Source organism: Seriola aureovittata, chromosome 8, assembly GCF_021018895.1.
Source record: "Seriola aureovittata isolate HTS-2021-v1 ecotype China chromosome 8, ASM2101889v1, whole genome shotgun sequence".
Classification (NCBI taxonomy): domain Eukaryota; kingdom Metazoa; phylum Chordata; class Actinopteri; order Carangiformes; family Carangidae; genus Seriola; species Seriola aureovittata.
The window spans coordinates 7,169,271-7,186,090 of NC_079371.1; the positions used below are offsets into that span (position 1 = coordinate 7,169,271).

Genomic DNA, 16,820 nt, shown 5'->3' on the forward strand with positions numbered 1-16,820 from the left:
TTGTGTTGAGTTAACAGACAAAACATTTTTTTTTTTTTTTTTTTTGGGGGGGGTTTTGTAGTGTGAGGTTAAGTGAGGTAAAATTAAGTCCAGATGTACCATTGTTGTGATTTGAGTGAACACATTGGGGCACCACCCACTTAGAGACACTTTGATTGCCAATATTGTTTTGTCATTAATGTAGGTTACCTTTTTTTTTTCTTTTTTTTTCTTTTTTTTTTTTTTTTTTGCATTTGAAGCTTGTTGTCCTTGGGTGAGGAAACAAAATAATTGGCTGTAGATACTATAGCCGAACCAGTTTATGATTTTATGAGTTAGTGTGATTGAGTGATAAGTTTATGTTTATGTTGAAAGTCTTTCATAGATACTGAGGATTGTAAATTCACCTAGACCACAGAGCAGATCTGACATAATCCACCTGAGCCAAACACATAGGCAGTTTCCATAACAGGTCCAGACAAAAAGAGTTTGAATTTTGGCTTTGTTCTTTGTTACTTCAGTGGTTATGCTGGTAAAGTTTGAATACTGTAAGTATGTCATTTGCATAATACAGACTATGACTATATTCAGTTTTTACTTTTCAACCTTATCTTTTTTATCAGAAAGATTTGAAATCTGTATGCTGACCAACATGGTCGCTGTGTTGTTTAAATGCCATTAGAGGTGAGATACAAACAGTTTAATCTTAGTATCTTTGCAATATGTACTGGCGTAGACACAATAGCAATTAGAAAATTGTTTGATTGTTTCACGGTTGCATGAGCAAACCCCAAGCTTGCTCCCTTTTCAAACAGCGCAGATGAGTTTGATGTTATTGTTTTGCAATGTACAACTGTCAGAAAAACATGCCAGCATTGATAAAAGGAATTGATCATCTCCAAGGCATACGATTACGATGGACAATTTGGAGTGAGTTCTCAAATAGTGATGGTTCTTGATTCCTATCCCAATTTTCAGGGTGTTTTTTTTCTTCATATTTTCATTAATACAAGCTGTTTTTTCTTATTGTTCCAGTAAAAGCCAGTCAATTGCTTCAGTTTTTTTACCCATGTGTTTTGGTCATGCTGCTAACATCAGAGTTCTGGATCGCTCCCGATGCTGTACTCAGATTCTGTGTGTGTGTGTGTGCGTGTGCGTGTGCGTGTGTGTGTGTGTGCGTGTGCGTGTGCGTGTGCGTGTGTGTGTGTGTGTGTGTGGGTGGGTGGGGGGTGGGTGGTTAAAACAAGAAAGCCAGTTAATTCATCTCCCAGCTCGAAAGTCTCATTACACTGCTGATAAGTTTAAGGATTGCCTGAGGTGGATAGGGGCTGTGTTTATGGCTTGGCAGTCGTGCCTACCGAGTCTCCTTGTCTCATGTGGATGGAAAACAAAAGACATGCAGACACTCAAGCCAAATGAATACTGAACACATCTATGCTTAACTACTTCATGATTGTACACTTACCTAAACATATGTTTCTAAAAGAGATGTTATGTTCTGTGAAGTCTTTCTATGGTGGCTGCTAAATGAAGACAGATTTGGTTGGTGGGAGAATTGATCTGACCTTTCTCGCCGTGTAAGGGATATGAATCTCTCCGCATCTACTTTATTAATGTGATATAGGGACACAGGAAATCCTTATTTAGGCAGTTACATGTAGGTCACAACACAGCTACATCCAGAAGTGGAACAAGTGTATGTAAGCTGAATGTGTGCTCATTTTTTAGAAACTATCTACATATTTATTAGCAAGTCGTTGAAATATACTGTACATACTTTCTTTTCCTAAAGATAATTTTAAAGTGAAGAACCTAGAGAACTTTAGAGATATAGAGTTGTGTTGAAGTTGATGAGTTAAAGGAATTAATACAGAAATTTCACTTTAAATATTCAGATTTTTACAGATTTGTCCATGGATTAAGCACCTTTCACACAGCACTGCATGTAAAGTTGAGTTTGCATCCCAGGGTCGCAGGTTGACTTCTGTTAATTGGTGTGCGAGATGCTAGATCATGTTTGTATAGTTGCTGCAAATATCTAACTGGATTCTTTTTCAGCACATAAGCAGCTTCAGTACGACTGCTCAGCTTAAAGCCAATCAAGAAGAGTCTGGCTGTCTTTTGTCCTCCAGTGAATACATGATTTCCACATAAATCTCGTCAATAATCAGGGATAGCGATGGCAGCAATTGGCATGATTGCCAGAGTTCACAGAGTGATGCTAGGAAAATGTAAAGGATTGCCGTCTCCATGGATGGATGGTGTAAATCAAACAGAGTGATTAACGGCTGACATTCCTCCTTGTTGAAACACTGGACTGCGGGGTGGTCTGGTTGCTTGGGGGTCATGACCTGAGATAAACTGTCAGCAGAAGGGACATGAATTTTAACTTTTCTAAACTTATATTAAAAACAAGAAAACAAGGTTAAGACCTATTTTTCTGCTCTCTAAATCTCAACATGTGTAAACTCATATCCCAAAATGTTGAACCATTCCTTAATGACTCACAATAAGATCACTCATATTTACCAAACATGTAGATGACCCCAGAACACAAACAGATTAAATTCCCTTTAAAAATAAATAAGAATAAAAAAAGACACAAAAGAAAGTCTCCATCCATGTGTATCATTGACACATGCTGAATGATAACCTATCTAGTGTATTACCATGCGGGTATTATTAGAATCATATGTGGTGACTGAGGGGACAAACATCTATATATCTATTCATCAACAAAAAGAGGAAAGGGAGGCAAACACGGTGCTTTAGTGTCACCCACACTCACACTCTTCTCATGAGTCATGCACCACCACACATGTGCAGACAGTTAAGCATTAGGAAATCTAATTTCTGAAATATTTGCGGGGATACATGTGGTGATTTGAACAGACACATGTTTCCGAATTAAGTAATAAAGAAACAAATTTGTCCATGTGCGATCAATGATGTTTAGCTCTCTGTTTAAGGTAGAACTAATCCTAATATATGTATCACTTCTCTTTGAAGACCACAGTGCTTAACTGAGAGCAGGGTCACAAATTATGTTTCAACTTTACATACAACAATGAGATGAACAGTAATGGACCTCATTGTGTTGTGTGCATGTCTTGTCATTTATAGTCTTACTGAATATATAGCTGAAATCTTACATTATAAGTTTTTGGCAATGAAGAAATGCAGTTAAAATATTCTCTGTTGATGTCTTTGCACTATATAGCATTTCTTTTCTATTTAATCGTTTGTTTGTTCGTTTGTTTGTATATTTACAAAAGCACTAGAAAATGTTGCTGAACAAATCATCCCCCTGTTGATTTAGTTGAAACAAGCATTTAGAATTTTTTTTTTTTTAAAGCTATCTTATTTAGTAACTGTATAGGAAGAGTAAAACTCATCAGCCCTGACTAAAAAAAAAAGGTATTTAAATGAATTAACATTGGTAGGATTTGTGTAAATATGCCCATGTAAAGAGTTCCCTCTGTCTGGCAACTGAATCTCTCACAGAGGGAGCTCTTGAGCTACAAATGGGAACATAACAGAAAGCTAAATAACAGCAGGGGAAAGGGAGAGTCGGAGAAAAGATGAGAACAAAGAGTGACTAACATACAGAGTGAGGAAAAGACTCAAAAACTAAGATGTTTGGAAATGGATATCTATAGTAAAATGTACCTCACCAGCCAGTTGACCTCGATGCTGTTGTTAATCCACCAGCCACCATTCCTCAAAAATGTGCAATTTTTCTGAAAATGAAAATACACAAACATGATAGATAAATTTTTTAACAAAAATATATGAAAGGTTTAAACAGCACTAACTGTGGCTCTATTATTTAAAGTAGTGTATCTGTAAGCCACATTGGCTTGCAGGTAAGGTGATCCTGTTGAGCTTTAATATACCCAGAATGCTAAAACTAACTGCTGAAGTTCAAGCCACTCCTGACCTGTAATTCTGTAGAGAAATGCAACTGAAAGCAATCAGAATAACCATGAACGCTGTACTGTATAATAAAAATATTATCAAGAGGGGGTTTCTCAACTCTCAGAGAATTGTCACACAAACTTAAAAAAAAAAATCTTAAACATAACATCTCTTTTATTGCTCCTGCGAACCAGACCCAGTCAACACTGCACTTTACACAAACCATACTTTAGCTCCTTGCATCATGGCTATTTACGAGAAACCACCCTTGGGCTTTCACCTTGGTAATGGCTACTTGAAGTTACTGCATTAATTGATGTTATTATACTTAATATATAAGCAATATCAAACGAGAGGGAGTGATCCTCTTCTAATGACCGAATCACAGCCGTGCTGATATTCAGTACATCACCACCTCGAGTGTGACGTTGCTTTTCTAAACAGTTCTACAAGCGCCTTATTAGTTAATAGTAATACGATTTGTTTGTTTATTTCATCATTTATTTATTGTATTTATTATTATTATTATTATTATTATTATTATTATTTATTTATTTTTATATGCCAACACAAATAGTTCCGCAACTGGACTTGCACTGGACTGTTGCCAAGCAACACATAAACATTGTTCTGACCTGACGATGTCATATGAGCGCACCTGGAGGTGTGCGCTCAATTATCCACGCTTCTTTCCTTCCCTTCATCCTCTTCTGACGACCATACATCATTTAATTCAAATGTTATTTCTGGAAATAAATTCATTTTTGCAAAATTTGTTCCAATCTAAGATAAATACCGACTGTTAATGTAACGCTAATTAAAGGTAAATAGAACACCTGTAAAGCAGAGTGATACATGTAATTAAAAGTCAGTCAGTTTTGATTTTGCTTCATTTATAGGTGATTTTTATAGTGTTGATTTGTAAGACAGCTGTGAGTCTTAATCCTATTTTGTACATCATCTTACTTAGTACTCTATGATTGTTCCATTTCTTGGCCCTGTATTTTGCAAATCTCAGGCCACTCAATAAGTCAAGTAAGGTTTCGGGTCTCTTAGATCTAGAAATGTCAAGTGAAGTGTGTCCCTTAAAGGTGTCAGGTGAAATAGGTAAGGCTATGTGATAAGGTGCAACTTTGAAGTTGTGAATGAGGTTAGAGGCATGAGTCAACCTCTGCAGGCTATTATGATCACCACACCCCCATCACTGAGCATCTCCCCTGTCTAGTGCACTCACACAAGTCATCTCCTTCCCCTGCCTCCAGAATCTCCTTGTTCCTGTGAATGTAGTCTGGTTTGGTTTACTTGACATTACAAAGCATGTAATTCACCTGTAACAATATGTTGAAATGGTACATGTTTGTATTTACTTTTTCAGTCAAAATTCATGTTTCCAAGACTATGGGAATTAAGATTTAAGGGTATGACAATTAGTGATTAAATAAATGCAGTTTTTTTCTGCTGTTTAGGCACCAAAGAGTCATTAGTAATCAGTAATTATTTAACTGTTGTACTAGTATATGTTGCTTTCACAAAGATACCTGAGACTATGCATCTGTTAATTTACTTTAATTGGGACAGAGCTGAGTTTTTAGTCAAAAATATCCTCGAGCTAGCCATCTATTTCACTTGACAGCTCACTCATTTCAATAACCAAGCCAACACTGACATTGGTATGTGCAAACATGCATGAAAACAGACAAGACACACTTGGCTCCTCAGGCTATGGTCACTCATCTGCCATTGGTGTCTCTCATAACATGCCTTTAAAAAAAAAAAAAAAAACACCATAGCCACCCACTTGTATACTCCTAACTCATAACCTTCTATTGTTAGTGTGAGATCAGAAATGTATCATAAAAATATCAGAGAAAAATGTGTCTTGGCAAAGAGAAATAACCATCTTCAAGTAAGTGCATGACAAGCATTCGGGTGGTTCATTGTCGGGAGAATGAGGTAAACTGCTGTACCCCCTGTGAGTTCCTCATTCTTTTTATTGCGGAGGGCAGAGACTCATATATAGCACCGGCACATCACCCTGACTGATTTCCTCAGCACTTCCTGGGGAATTGTCATCACCCCAGGTCAATGTCTAAACTTTCCCATGCATCAAAATATATTGTAATTGACTCCATTTGTAATTCCTCCAGAGATCTGGCACTAGGCTGTAGCTCTGATGGCTGCCAAAAGCAATAAAGTCTCACAGACATGACCCCAATTGTAAACAAGGCCTCCTTCCAGAGTGTGAGGTACAGTAAAGTATGGTTTTTCGGTGTCTGGCTGTACTTTTACTCTTTGGCACAAGCCCATACTTCCAATCAAATGCTGTAATTTTAAAATTATATATTTATCCTGTCACGTTTTATTCTTCCTGAGTTAATGCTCACATGCTCCACTCCTTTACATTATAGTTTTATATATATATATAGTGCCTTTTTAAAGTATTACATGACCCGATGGCGCAAAATAGTTGCTGTTTTTTTTTTCTTTTTTTCCCAACATAGTTTTTATAGATACCAGTATTGGATGGGAAAGAGATACGGTATAGACTGCATTGCACTTTACTACACTTTACTTGCAGTGTGCTGTAGCTGTAATAATTACTGTTACTGCAATTAATATAATAGCACTGCTAATGTGCTGTAAGTAATGTTGCTGTGGTATAAAATAATGTAACATAAATAAACATCATCAATCGTCACTCACCTTCTTTATCAGTATTGCATTAAATAATGTATACATTAATATATTTAACTCTGTGTGATATTAGAAAATAATTTTATTCCTAATATTAACTGCATCTTGATTTATTAAAAAAGGCTTGGGTTTTTGGTCATTGCTGCAGTAGGCATTTCTAGATTAACCACTACATATTTCAGCCTTATGGTTTTGCTCTTGGGGAGGGGGAATCAGTTCTAATCAGAAAAGAAATCCTTCATTATGATAACAGTTCTGTTACATAGAGGGCTTAAGGAAAATGCAAATTAAAAGAGGAAATAGAGCAAAAGTAAAAGGGATTTACCCTTTTATGTGCATGCAATTAGCACAACATTGATGGGAAATTGCAATTGTGATTGTGCTTAGTGTGGATTTGTGTCCTCTGAGTGAATTTAATTGCATTGTCTATTTTCTGGTATGCTGTAATAATTTCATTTCTTTATTATTAATAATACAACATAACTAGTTCATTAAATTATTTACAAAAAGATATATGACTTGAATTTTTTGAAAATCAAAACAAGATGATAGAAATTCTACCTGATAACTGAAATATGTTCCGACAATGTTTACAGTCAATAGAAAATAAAGGTTCCCTCGAACTCTCTGTTTTTGCTGTCCATTAAATATCCTCATTTGCCACTTTCTCCTGCCTGCTGTTTTTAACATCACATGCGCTGAGGTAATCAGAAAGAACAATGTGACTGCTTTGTCACAGCAACAATATCACTTTCACTCCTGCAACTGGAGCTGCTTTGATTCCTGCTGAAAGGGGAACACATAGAGTTGTGTTTATCCTTTTGTCTCTTTCCTCTGCTGTACTCTAGTCTGCCTCCCACTTCATCTCCTATTCACTTTCAGGTGCCACCAACAGTTAAATGAAAAAAGACAAAGCATGATTTTTTTTTGCTGGTAAAAAAATTATGTTCTGTGTCATTTTAAAGGGACGTGGAGGTATTTAAAAATAATTTTAATTTATAGTGAATGTTCTGAAACAGAGGTAAGATTCATCATTGTCATCCTGCAGATCAATAGCCAATTTTACCCTGATGTGATGAACATGCCTTCCAGCTGACTTTACGTGTATCTGGTCATGTGTGGAGCCTCCTCAAGGTCGTCTTCACTTTACATTATGCTGTACATGCAAAGAGGTTGTGACAGGAGGTTTTGGGGGGAGATAACAAGCTGGGGTAAGATTACTTCTTCATGGTCTTTAAGGATTTAACATCTATAATATCTACAGCTATGATTTACATATGATTGAAGTGCTGATATTATCTTGGCCACATACATTTATCTGTGGAGTAATAATGCGATAATGTAAATAATGTAATGACTTATTATCAGCTGATACTGATAAAAAAATATCTTCATTAACTCTTTTTGATTATTATTATTTTTCCTTTCTTTGGTCCCTGCGTTGATACAATACTTAAGTTGAGAAAGAGCTTTTGATTTTCATGTTGTTTACATGTCCTCATTGAACTAAATCCTGTCATTACAACCTCAGTTTCCAGTGATAATTTTAGATCCTTACCACCTAACCAAACAACCTTCTCACCCACACTTCATAAATATAAACAGCCTGATTTAACATCAATGCATTTTTTACCATGATTTCTAAAACATGTGAGGCATACCTTATTTAGTAAGTATATTCTACTGTCTGTGTTTATGCATTGCTTCTGTTTGTCTTTCTGTCTTACCCATATTCCTTTTCTACACACTCACAAACATACTTTTACTTGGATAAGATGATGAATGCATTTGTGAATGACCTTCTTCCCTGTTTTTTTATGTTGCGTTTGTCTTTGTTTTCACAAGTGTGTAGATTATTTAAAACTTGATCTTTTATGCTACGTTGGCAGCAACGTTGAAAATAAATCTCAATTTCCTTTGTAACCTTTGGCGGCATTGCAGTAGCACTGGATGAAAGATCGGTATTATTTGTCTATAAATCAAAATGAAAATTGCCCCCTTCTACAAATGACTGAATATAAAGTTGACATCTTCACATTATAGCGGTTGATTTGGTATTGTGAGCTACACAGTATTTTTCCCTGGCAGTTTATTTGAAGGAAACGGGGCAAAGCTAAATTAAATACTTTTTTGTCTGTCTTTTGTTCATGGGAATGAGTAATGCGTCAAGTGCCAGTATTACAGAGCTTCAATAACTGAAGGATGTTGACCAGGAGTTTATTCGTGCTGTCTGCGTTATTCACACAAGTTAACTTCTTGTCTTTCAAATAGCTTTTAATCTTAGTTGTACTCTTTTGTGTCCTCCTTGCGTCACTCAACTTTTGCAGTTGAGCTTAACTATCTGTTGCTTGACAAAAGGATAGTCAGCTTAATCACACAGCAGACAATTTACTATTTATTTATTTATTTCATTTTATTTTTTTGAGAAATTACCTAACAAGAGAGCAAGTGTCAGACAGATTCTTTTTCTGCCATGGACAGACACCGGCAGGCCTTGCTAACAGGAGTCATTAGAATAATTTTACCTGTTTCAGAAATTCTCTCTGTCTCGAAATATGGAATATAAAACCCCCTCTATCCGCTCTGTTTCTCCTCTGATCCACTTCAAATGTGTATTCAGAAGGCGCTACTGTTGCCATGTTTTGTCCCCTGAAAATAGCAGCATTATTTGTGTGGTAATTTTTACTAATGATATCCCTAAAGGACCCATGCTAGATTCTGTAGACGCTAGATTATTAGAACTAAGGAGGGTAGTGATATTGATGTATATGCATTTCTAAAAAGCATAAACTTGCCTGTAGAATCAAACAATGTATAAATAAGTTTGTTCAGAACACTATATACCATTCAACTGCCACAGTTATGTGTGCCAGCTTGTCTCAAGGATAAGTAATTCCCATGGAAACAATAGTCTGTATTGTAGTCCCATGGCTTCACTCTGATTCTGTAAATGGCTCCCCTGAAACACCATCACAGTTAGCTGGACCCACTGTTTCTTGGCTACCAGGGTTTCTATGATCAGTGTAACAGCCACATTATTACCCAATCACTCATACCACAAGCATGAATCACAAGCCACAATGAATGAAAAAGGCCTTCCAATGGTGATTTGTGATAAATTTGTGTGGATGTAATTGTTTCTTCTATTGCATCCATCTGCCCACCTCCCATGCTGTTCATTTTTCCTTTTTCACCATTAGCGGGGCTGAGATCATAGTGACAGGAGCATGTGGATCTCAGAGTTCCTATCAGTGGAGGAACAGGCTATGTGATAGTGTGGTTTTCACACTGTCATTCCCAGGAGTCAGTTCTGTGAGAATTGAGGAGGAGGCATTGTGAATCTGCCAGTCACTGGATCCATCCAGGCAGCCAAAGTCTAATAATGACAGTGACCTCACCCCTTACTCTCACTGTATTGCTTCTCGACTGATCGCAGCAAACACTATGTGTGTGTCTATGAATTTGTGTGTGTGTGTGCGTGTGTGTGTTTTCCGGTGGGAATTCACTTTAAATACGTTAGTATGTGGGTTGATGGTTGTTTCACTATGCTGTGATCCACCATCTTGCAATCCAGTTCTATTGTCAGAAAAAGAGTAAATGCAAGCTATGGAAATGATGTAAAGCAAGGCGAGGTGGATCCTTTTGACACCATGGACATGTCTCTTGACATTTTGTCCATTAGCCCACTCCTCACTCCCTCAGCACTTCAGTTACAGTCTAGTGGATGGACTAACCTTGAAGATGTGGAGTTAGTATGGGATAAATAATATAAGTTGTTAAATGGCACTTTCCTTATTGGTGCATATTTTGGTTATCAGTTAGTGTTTCCAGCAAATAAAGTAGAATGAACTGGTCACTGGTGATGATTGGCCAAAGGTTGGACATATCATTTGTTCACTCAATCATACAGTGTGTCACTTGCAGTTTCATAGACACAAGTAATTCAAAATTCAAAACAACATCATTCTGGACTATTGTTGAACAATGGATTACATCATTCGTGCAGCATCCCATGACCTTTCATCTTGCTAGGCAAGGATCCAACTGAGTTTGAAAGAGTGATCTTTCACCTATCTTCACCATAAGCCCAAATTCTGGTTACTCTTATATAGCTACTCATCTTCCTTGTGCAGCACAGTTTTGGTTTTCATCATAATAAGGGTAAACAAAGGTGTCAATTAGGCTTTGCAGTGATCTGCCCTCTGTTGAACACTTGTTTTTGTTTTCATCGTTTTCATCTCTTGTCTGAATTTTCAGTTTTGTGTGTCAAAGGCCAAGGGTTTTAGTTGTAAAAGAATAACAAGCATTTCACATCGGAAATACATTGCAAGCTGTAGTAAAAAGCTGTTTTCATTCAAGTATTCTAGGATGTTTAATGCAGTCAATATTGCAGTGAATTGACAAAGCCTGTGAAATATGATAAACTGCATGACTGCAATTCATATATTCACAATGTGAAAAGGGATCAAGGCACATGTTTAAGTGACTGCTTATAACTTTAAAGTAATGGGGTTTATTTTCTGAGAGCAGTTATTTTTAAACTCTGTTTGTGTGTGTGTGTGTGTGTGTGTGTGTGTGTGTGTGTGTGTGTGTGTGTGTGTGTGTGTGTGCGCAAGGGATTTTGTGCATGTGTGTGTCAATAAGACTAAACCCTTAACAGCAACCTAAACATGGTACTGCATCTATGCCCCTGTCCCGTCTGATCCCTTAAGACGCTGCTTGCTGTTTGAAGTCTCCACTTGAAAGGCCTGATCTGAATACTGTGGATTCCACAGCAGCTCTGCAATCAGTGATTACAGACTGATTAATGAGCCACTGTAGACACACACATACACTGTACACATATTCGCAGGTGCTCGCTTTCTAGGCCACACACAAATGGATTATGTAGGAGTCAGTATGTCACAACATACACACATACTCAGTTACAGCTGTTTCTTATTTAAACTTCAACAGAGTTTTCAGGGATCTGTCTTGTTTTTTATTATGTTCCATTAACGGACACATTGATAAAATGTTGTGACTAATCAATTAATTATGTATCTTTTTGTTGCTTTTTTGTCTACAGTGTCGGCTGAGATCTTAAAGAGCAGTTTGACTACCATGGAGCGTCACATTCAGAGGCTTGAGAGCGACATCGAGAACTTCCCCAAAACAGATGACCAGCAAGATAAGTTTGTGGAAAAGATGTCAATATCCTTTTTTAGTGTGGTCATTTTCATTCCTCACATAGGTTTATACTTAAATTTGCCTCTCGAAAGCATATGTAACTGGCATATTAGGACACCGTATGTACCATTTTGTGGACAGCGGTGGCAAAGCTGTGTGCCGTTTGTGTTCTGCCTGGCAGTGGGTAAGCAGTTTAAGTCACTTGGTGTGATAGGTGGCACCCAAGGGAACTTAGGGAATGGATCTGGCTGCCTTGCTGTGAGATGTTGATCAGATCTCCCTCTTCACTCTTCCCTGGGTCCCAAGAGTGAAATCATGCCTGTGGCTATTTTTACTGCACTCTGCCACCACTGCCTGTCCCCTGGGGTACTCTAATAGGGGCTCTAGCCCCTCACACCAACTTATCGCCTATCCCTGATTTCATCTCCTGACCGGCCACGAGCCTCTCCACACAACCATCCGTGCGTTATCTTCTCTCATGGCACCTCTCCTGTTTCGATAACAGAGTGTTTCCAAGCATATCTGCTCCCAAATTGAATTAGCCATGTCTCTGCACTTTCGTGAATGCCCTTTCTGAGAGGAAAGGTCCTCACTGTATAGGTTTGATCAATGGTGAAAATAAAGTCTCTTGTCAATACCCTGTGGCTAGGGTGCTTTTCATGGAAACAACAGTAAAGCAGTCAGCGGTTTGATTCTGCTATTATTAAGCAAAGAAAGAATTACTCAAGTAATTTAACAAGTGAGTAGGTGTCTCCATATGTTAGGTGCTCACATGCAAGCAGCATTTAACCTGAATTTTGCTTCCTTTTGTCTGAGATTTATTAAGGCTGACTTTGCACATTGGGTGGTATAAGCGTAATAGCCTCCTAACACATTAACAATCTGCTCCCAGTCAAAGAAAGGCACTTAAATTTGTATAATTAAAAAAACTGAAGCAGGGACCTCCCTGGCGGTGGCTTGGAGGCAGAGCAGACAGACAAGAAAGCTGCTCTGCTCTCGCCCCCCCCTCGATGTCGGTATTGATTCTCAGGGTCCTTCGAGAACTAGAGGCTTGAGTGAGAGGAAATGGAGAAGTGTAGATATACTGCAACATGGCTCTCCCTCACTGTCTGGAGTTCCTCCCCAGAGAGTGGCAGAAAGAAGCTGGCTGGCCATGACCTGAAACACCCCACTTCCTCCTCTTTCCCTTTTCCCCTATCTCACCTGATTGAGTTTTGGAGCCGGGAGGCTTAGTAGGATTTAAAAAGATCTGTTTTGGTCCTTGCCGTATTCAAAGTAGTTACCAATAGGAAAGCAGTGAGAATCACATATATTTCATTTGTCATCTGTGTTGTGGTTCCATTTTTGGAGCACAGTAGCTTCCCTCCTCTTTGTTTTACAAGTGGCAGAATTGTTATAGTTATACATCATTTTTGATTGTGATTTTCACTTTTCTGTTTTTCGGGATGCAGACACATTGAGACACAGAAAGGAGTCAAATTATGAAAAGTTCATGCTCGTTTGTTCTCTCTGTTAGCTCCCTGGAGTGTTTGATCTGCAGTTCATTTACTGTGTATAATAAAGTGATACAATTAATAATAATGCTGTCATAATAACACGGTGTGAGGAAAAGCTTTATTTCGACTGTGTGGGAGACATCTGGTTCAGATTATTTTGTCCCATGTATCAGGAAGCACACGTTTTCTTAATTTTCCTTGTGCTGTAGGTAATAAAAGGACACTAGAAGTATGCAATCACATTTTGTTCAATGCCTCTGAAATCGCTGTGGGTCTGTCTGTTACAGTAGGACATTTGTGTATGTGTGTGTATACATGTAAGTCTCAATTTAACCCACTTCTCTGAAGCCTGTCACCCGGGGCAATATTTTCTACCATTTTAAACGTCCTAAGATATCAGATGTCGGGCTGCTTTTGTGAAAGCGAGCACAGTGATGGAAATTAAATCACATACACATGGAGCAAACAGAGAGATAAAGAGATAGAAAGCGGAGGCTGTGCTTGATTTGCCGAGGTTTTTAGTACCAGTGTTTGCAATGAGCTTAGGTAGCACTCTAATCTGTGTTGCACAGCTAAGTGTTGGAACAAGGACAGTGTGAAATACAGTGCTGTATATTTTGGGTTGACATTTCCTTTGGTACACATAAGATAGCAGAGTCAAGGCAAACATACCTTTTTAAACTTTTCCCTGGGATTAAGAAAAGGATGTTCTTTCCTTGAAGCATGACAGATGGAAGAACAACAACAGCTAAAAGTCATGCATTTGATGCTTGAGCAACCCTGAAAAAGTTAAGTGAAGCTCTGTTGTCTTGACTTTTGGGCACTGTGATGAATGAGTCAGTCTGTGTGTGTGTGTGTGTGTGTGTGTGTGTGCGTGCGTGCGTGCGTGCGTGCGTGCGTGCGTGTGTGTGTGTGTGCGTGCGTGCGTGTGTGTGTGTGCATGCTTGCGTGCGTGCGTGCGCTGGCATGTGTGTTACAGAGAGAGAGGGAGGTGGAGAAAGGGGGAGAGAGAGTAATTTACAGTGCATGTGTAGGTGACTACATGTCCCTCTGTTTCACTGTGACTCTTGTCAGCTTATTTCCTGAGATTAATTTCAGGAGGCCATGGTCACTGCAAAGTATTTTAAATATAATGTGTGCCCCAAAGCAGCATAGTTTTAATTAATCCTTCAACAATAAATTATGTTTTGTTTTTTCTAACCATGCATGATTAGTGTTCCTAATTTGTTTGGGCTTCAGAAATTTCAGGGTTTGCACAAAAGATAAATTTCTTGTGCAAACTATTTTAGAGAATCTGTCATCTTTATCAGTCATCTGTTGTACCTTTTAGAGGAAATCAGTCCGTGAAATAAAAGGAGAAGAAAGTCACCATTGTAGATCAGTAGCAGTTATGAAATACTGAAAGAAAGAAATGCGGACAGAAAAACATTTAGAAAGAAGAAATATGGAAAGAAAGGCCGAAAGAGTGGAAAAAAGAAAGACGGAAGGAGGGGAAGGAAGAAAGAAAGAGAGAGAGAGAGAGAGTAGAGCTTAGTGGAAGCACTTCATTTGGCTTTATTGATACATTTTTCTCTTTCCATTACTGTAATGTATGCAAATGACCGAATGGGGTGTTTGTTCAGCAGTTTAGTGATCTCTATCTGTCAGAAGTAATGGGAGCCCACAAAGGCTGTAGAGTTGAGGCACAAGCCCCCAGAGAGCCCTATTTCACCAGAGAGGCTATGGCTATCACATGCACACACACACACACACACGCATGCACCCACCCATTTCCTGTTGCTGTTGGATATGATAGAGTAGGACTGGGGGCTTAGAGCGGGACTCTGCATACTGGAATATTAATGGTAGTGAGGTGGCTCGATAGGCATGATGAGAGGCTGGACTGAATCTTGATGGATGCCTGGACATATCCAATACATCTACCCCCACTATACTCACTTAACCCAACCTAGTGATATTTAGCTTAATCTTTTATTTCCCACAAGGCCAGAAGAGTCGCACGTCACTTAATTTTTCCTGTGCAATGTGAGTAAGACAGTTTCATGAAAATAAAAACTGACTAATTTTAGGCTTGAAATATAAGTCACCCTATATACCTCCAAGCTAACACTATAACGAAGAGTGGTGTTTCCATGGTAACAATTATAGTGAAAATTTGCGCCAACTGACAGAAAAGAGGGAAGCATTGTGCTTTGTGGATACTAGCAGTGTTATTGTGTTTTTAGCATTTTCTGTGGTCATCTTCTTGTTTAGGGATTTTTTGTTTTATTTTATTTTACAAGTCTTTACACAACCTATCACATTTCATATCTTTTTAACACCTGTGATTCTCCTGATTAGCTCTTTCTCTCTTTTTCCCTAAATCATTTTTTGTCTGCGTGTTTGTGTGTCTGTATGGCATTGTTACAGTCATTGAGTTTCCCCAGTAAAACGTCCTTGTAGCCGCTGAATTCTTCCACAAGCCTGGGTGAATGAAACTGAGTGACTTGAAGCCATTGCTCATGGCCATGTTTTTAGTATGAAAATATTCATGATTTACCCATAATTCTTAGCAAATAAGTCCTTAAGATACTCAAGTCAAGGCCAGGACAGTATAGTCCAACTGATGAGCTTAGATATCTGTCTGGAATCGCTATGTTAAATCTAAGCCACAGTCAAACCGCTTCTGACCCAAAGGGGTATCTTTTTTCCTGTAAAAATATTTATACTCAATTATCCTGCAATCATTCTATTCCTAGTGTTTTCTATCATATTGACAGCTTCCTTGACAATTTCCTGCCTGAAGAAAAGCAGGCGTTCAGGCAGCAATTCAGACACCTTCTATACAGCATGTTCAAGGCAGGACTGCTGACCCTTTATTCCACCTTGCTATTCTGTATGAAAGGTATGAACAGGGACTGTGGGGGCATTGTTGTTCCAGCATATAGCCGGCAGGGAGGTAGTCACAGAGGAAGCAAGTAAAACAAGCAAGGCCTGCATAATTAAGGGTCTTCTTCATGGCGATATGGCAGGATCTGTTTAAATGGGGCTATTGATACCTGTTGGTGAATCGTCCTGGAATCTTACAAAGGCCACACACCTATCAGTGCCAGTTTCTCACACCAACTTAGCCCTTCCACACAAGGTCAGGCCAGACACACTTTTCCCCTGCCCCAGGGCTAGCCTGTAATACCATGTTTATGGCTTAAAAATCGACAGATGCATTTATACAGGTACCTCCTTTCTGTTGTTCTGAGAGACTGCAGCCTGATTTAGTTCACACTTCAAAGGAAGAGGTTCACAACAATGTGTTTATGGATGGCCCTTGTCAAAGAGCAACAGTCAGAGACTCTGTTGGCTTCAGGCTAGGTTTGTGTACAGGTGCAGCATTCTCTTGTATCAGCACCAGGCACTTAAGGTCAAATAAATGGTTGTTAGTTGTTAGTGAAACAATTGTTCTGTTTAGCAAGCTGCTGAGTTAAACGGCAGAAACATCCCCCGTTAAAACCTTGTTTTGTCTGGAGAAGCAAGGTGGTGTTTGTAGAAGTTATCCCACTTAAGTTTGTGTGCTTGAATGAGAAGTAA

The 16,820-nt window shown here is 38.5% G+C and overlaps 1 protein-coding gene across 6 annotated transcripts in view; it reads left to right on the forward strand.

The window, feature by feature from the left end:
• diaph2 (diaphanous-related formin 2) overlaps positions 1-16,820 on the forward strand; it is a 372,424-nt gene that overhangs the window by 245,685 nt on the left and 109,919 nt on the right. For all 6 annotated transcript variants that reach the window (XM_056382907.1, XM_056382908.1, XM_056382912.1 and 3 more), the window contains one exon: positions 11,660-11,784. In XM_056382907.1, the coding sequence (XP_056238882.1) occupies positions 11,660-11,784 (125 nt within the window). The remainder of the gene's footprint in view (positions 1-11,659; positions 11,785-16,820) is intronic.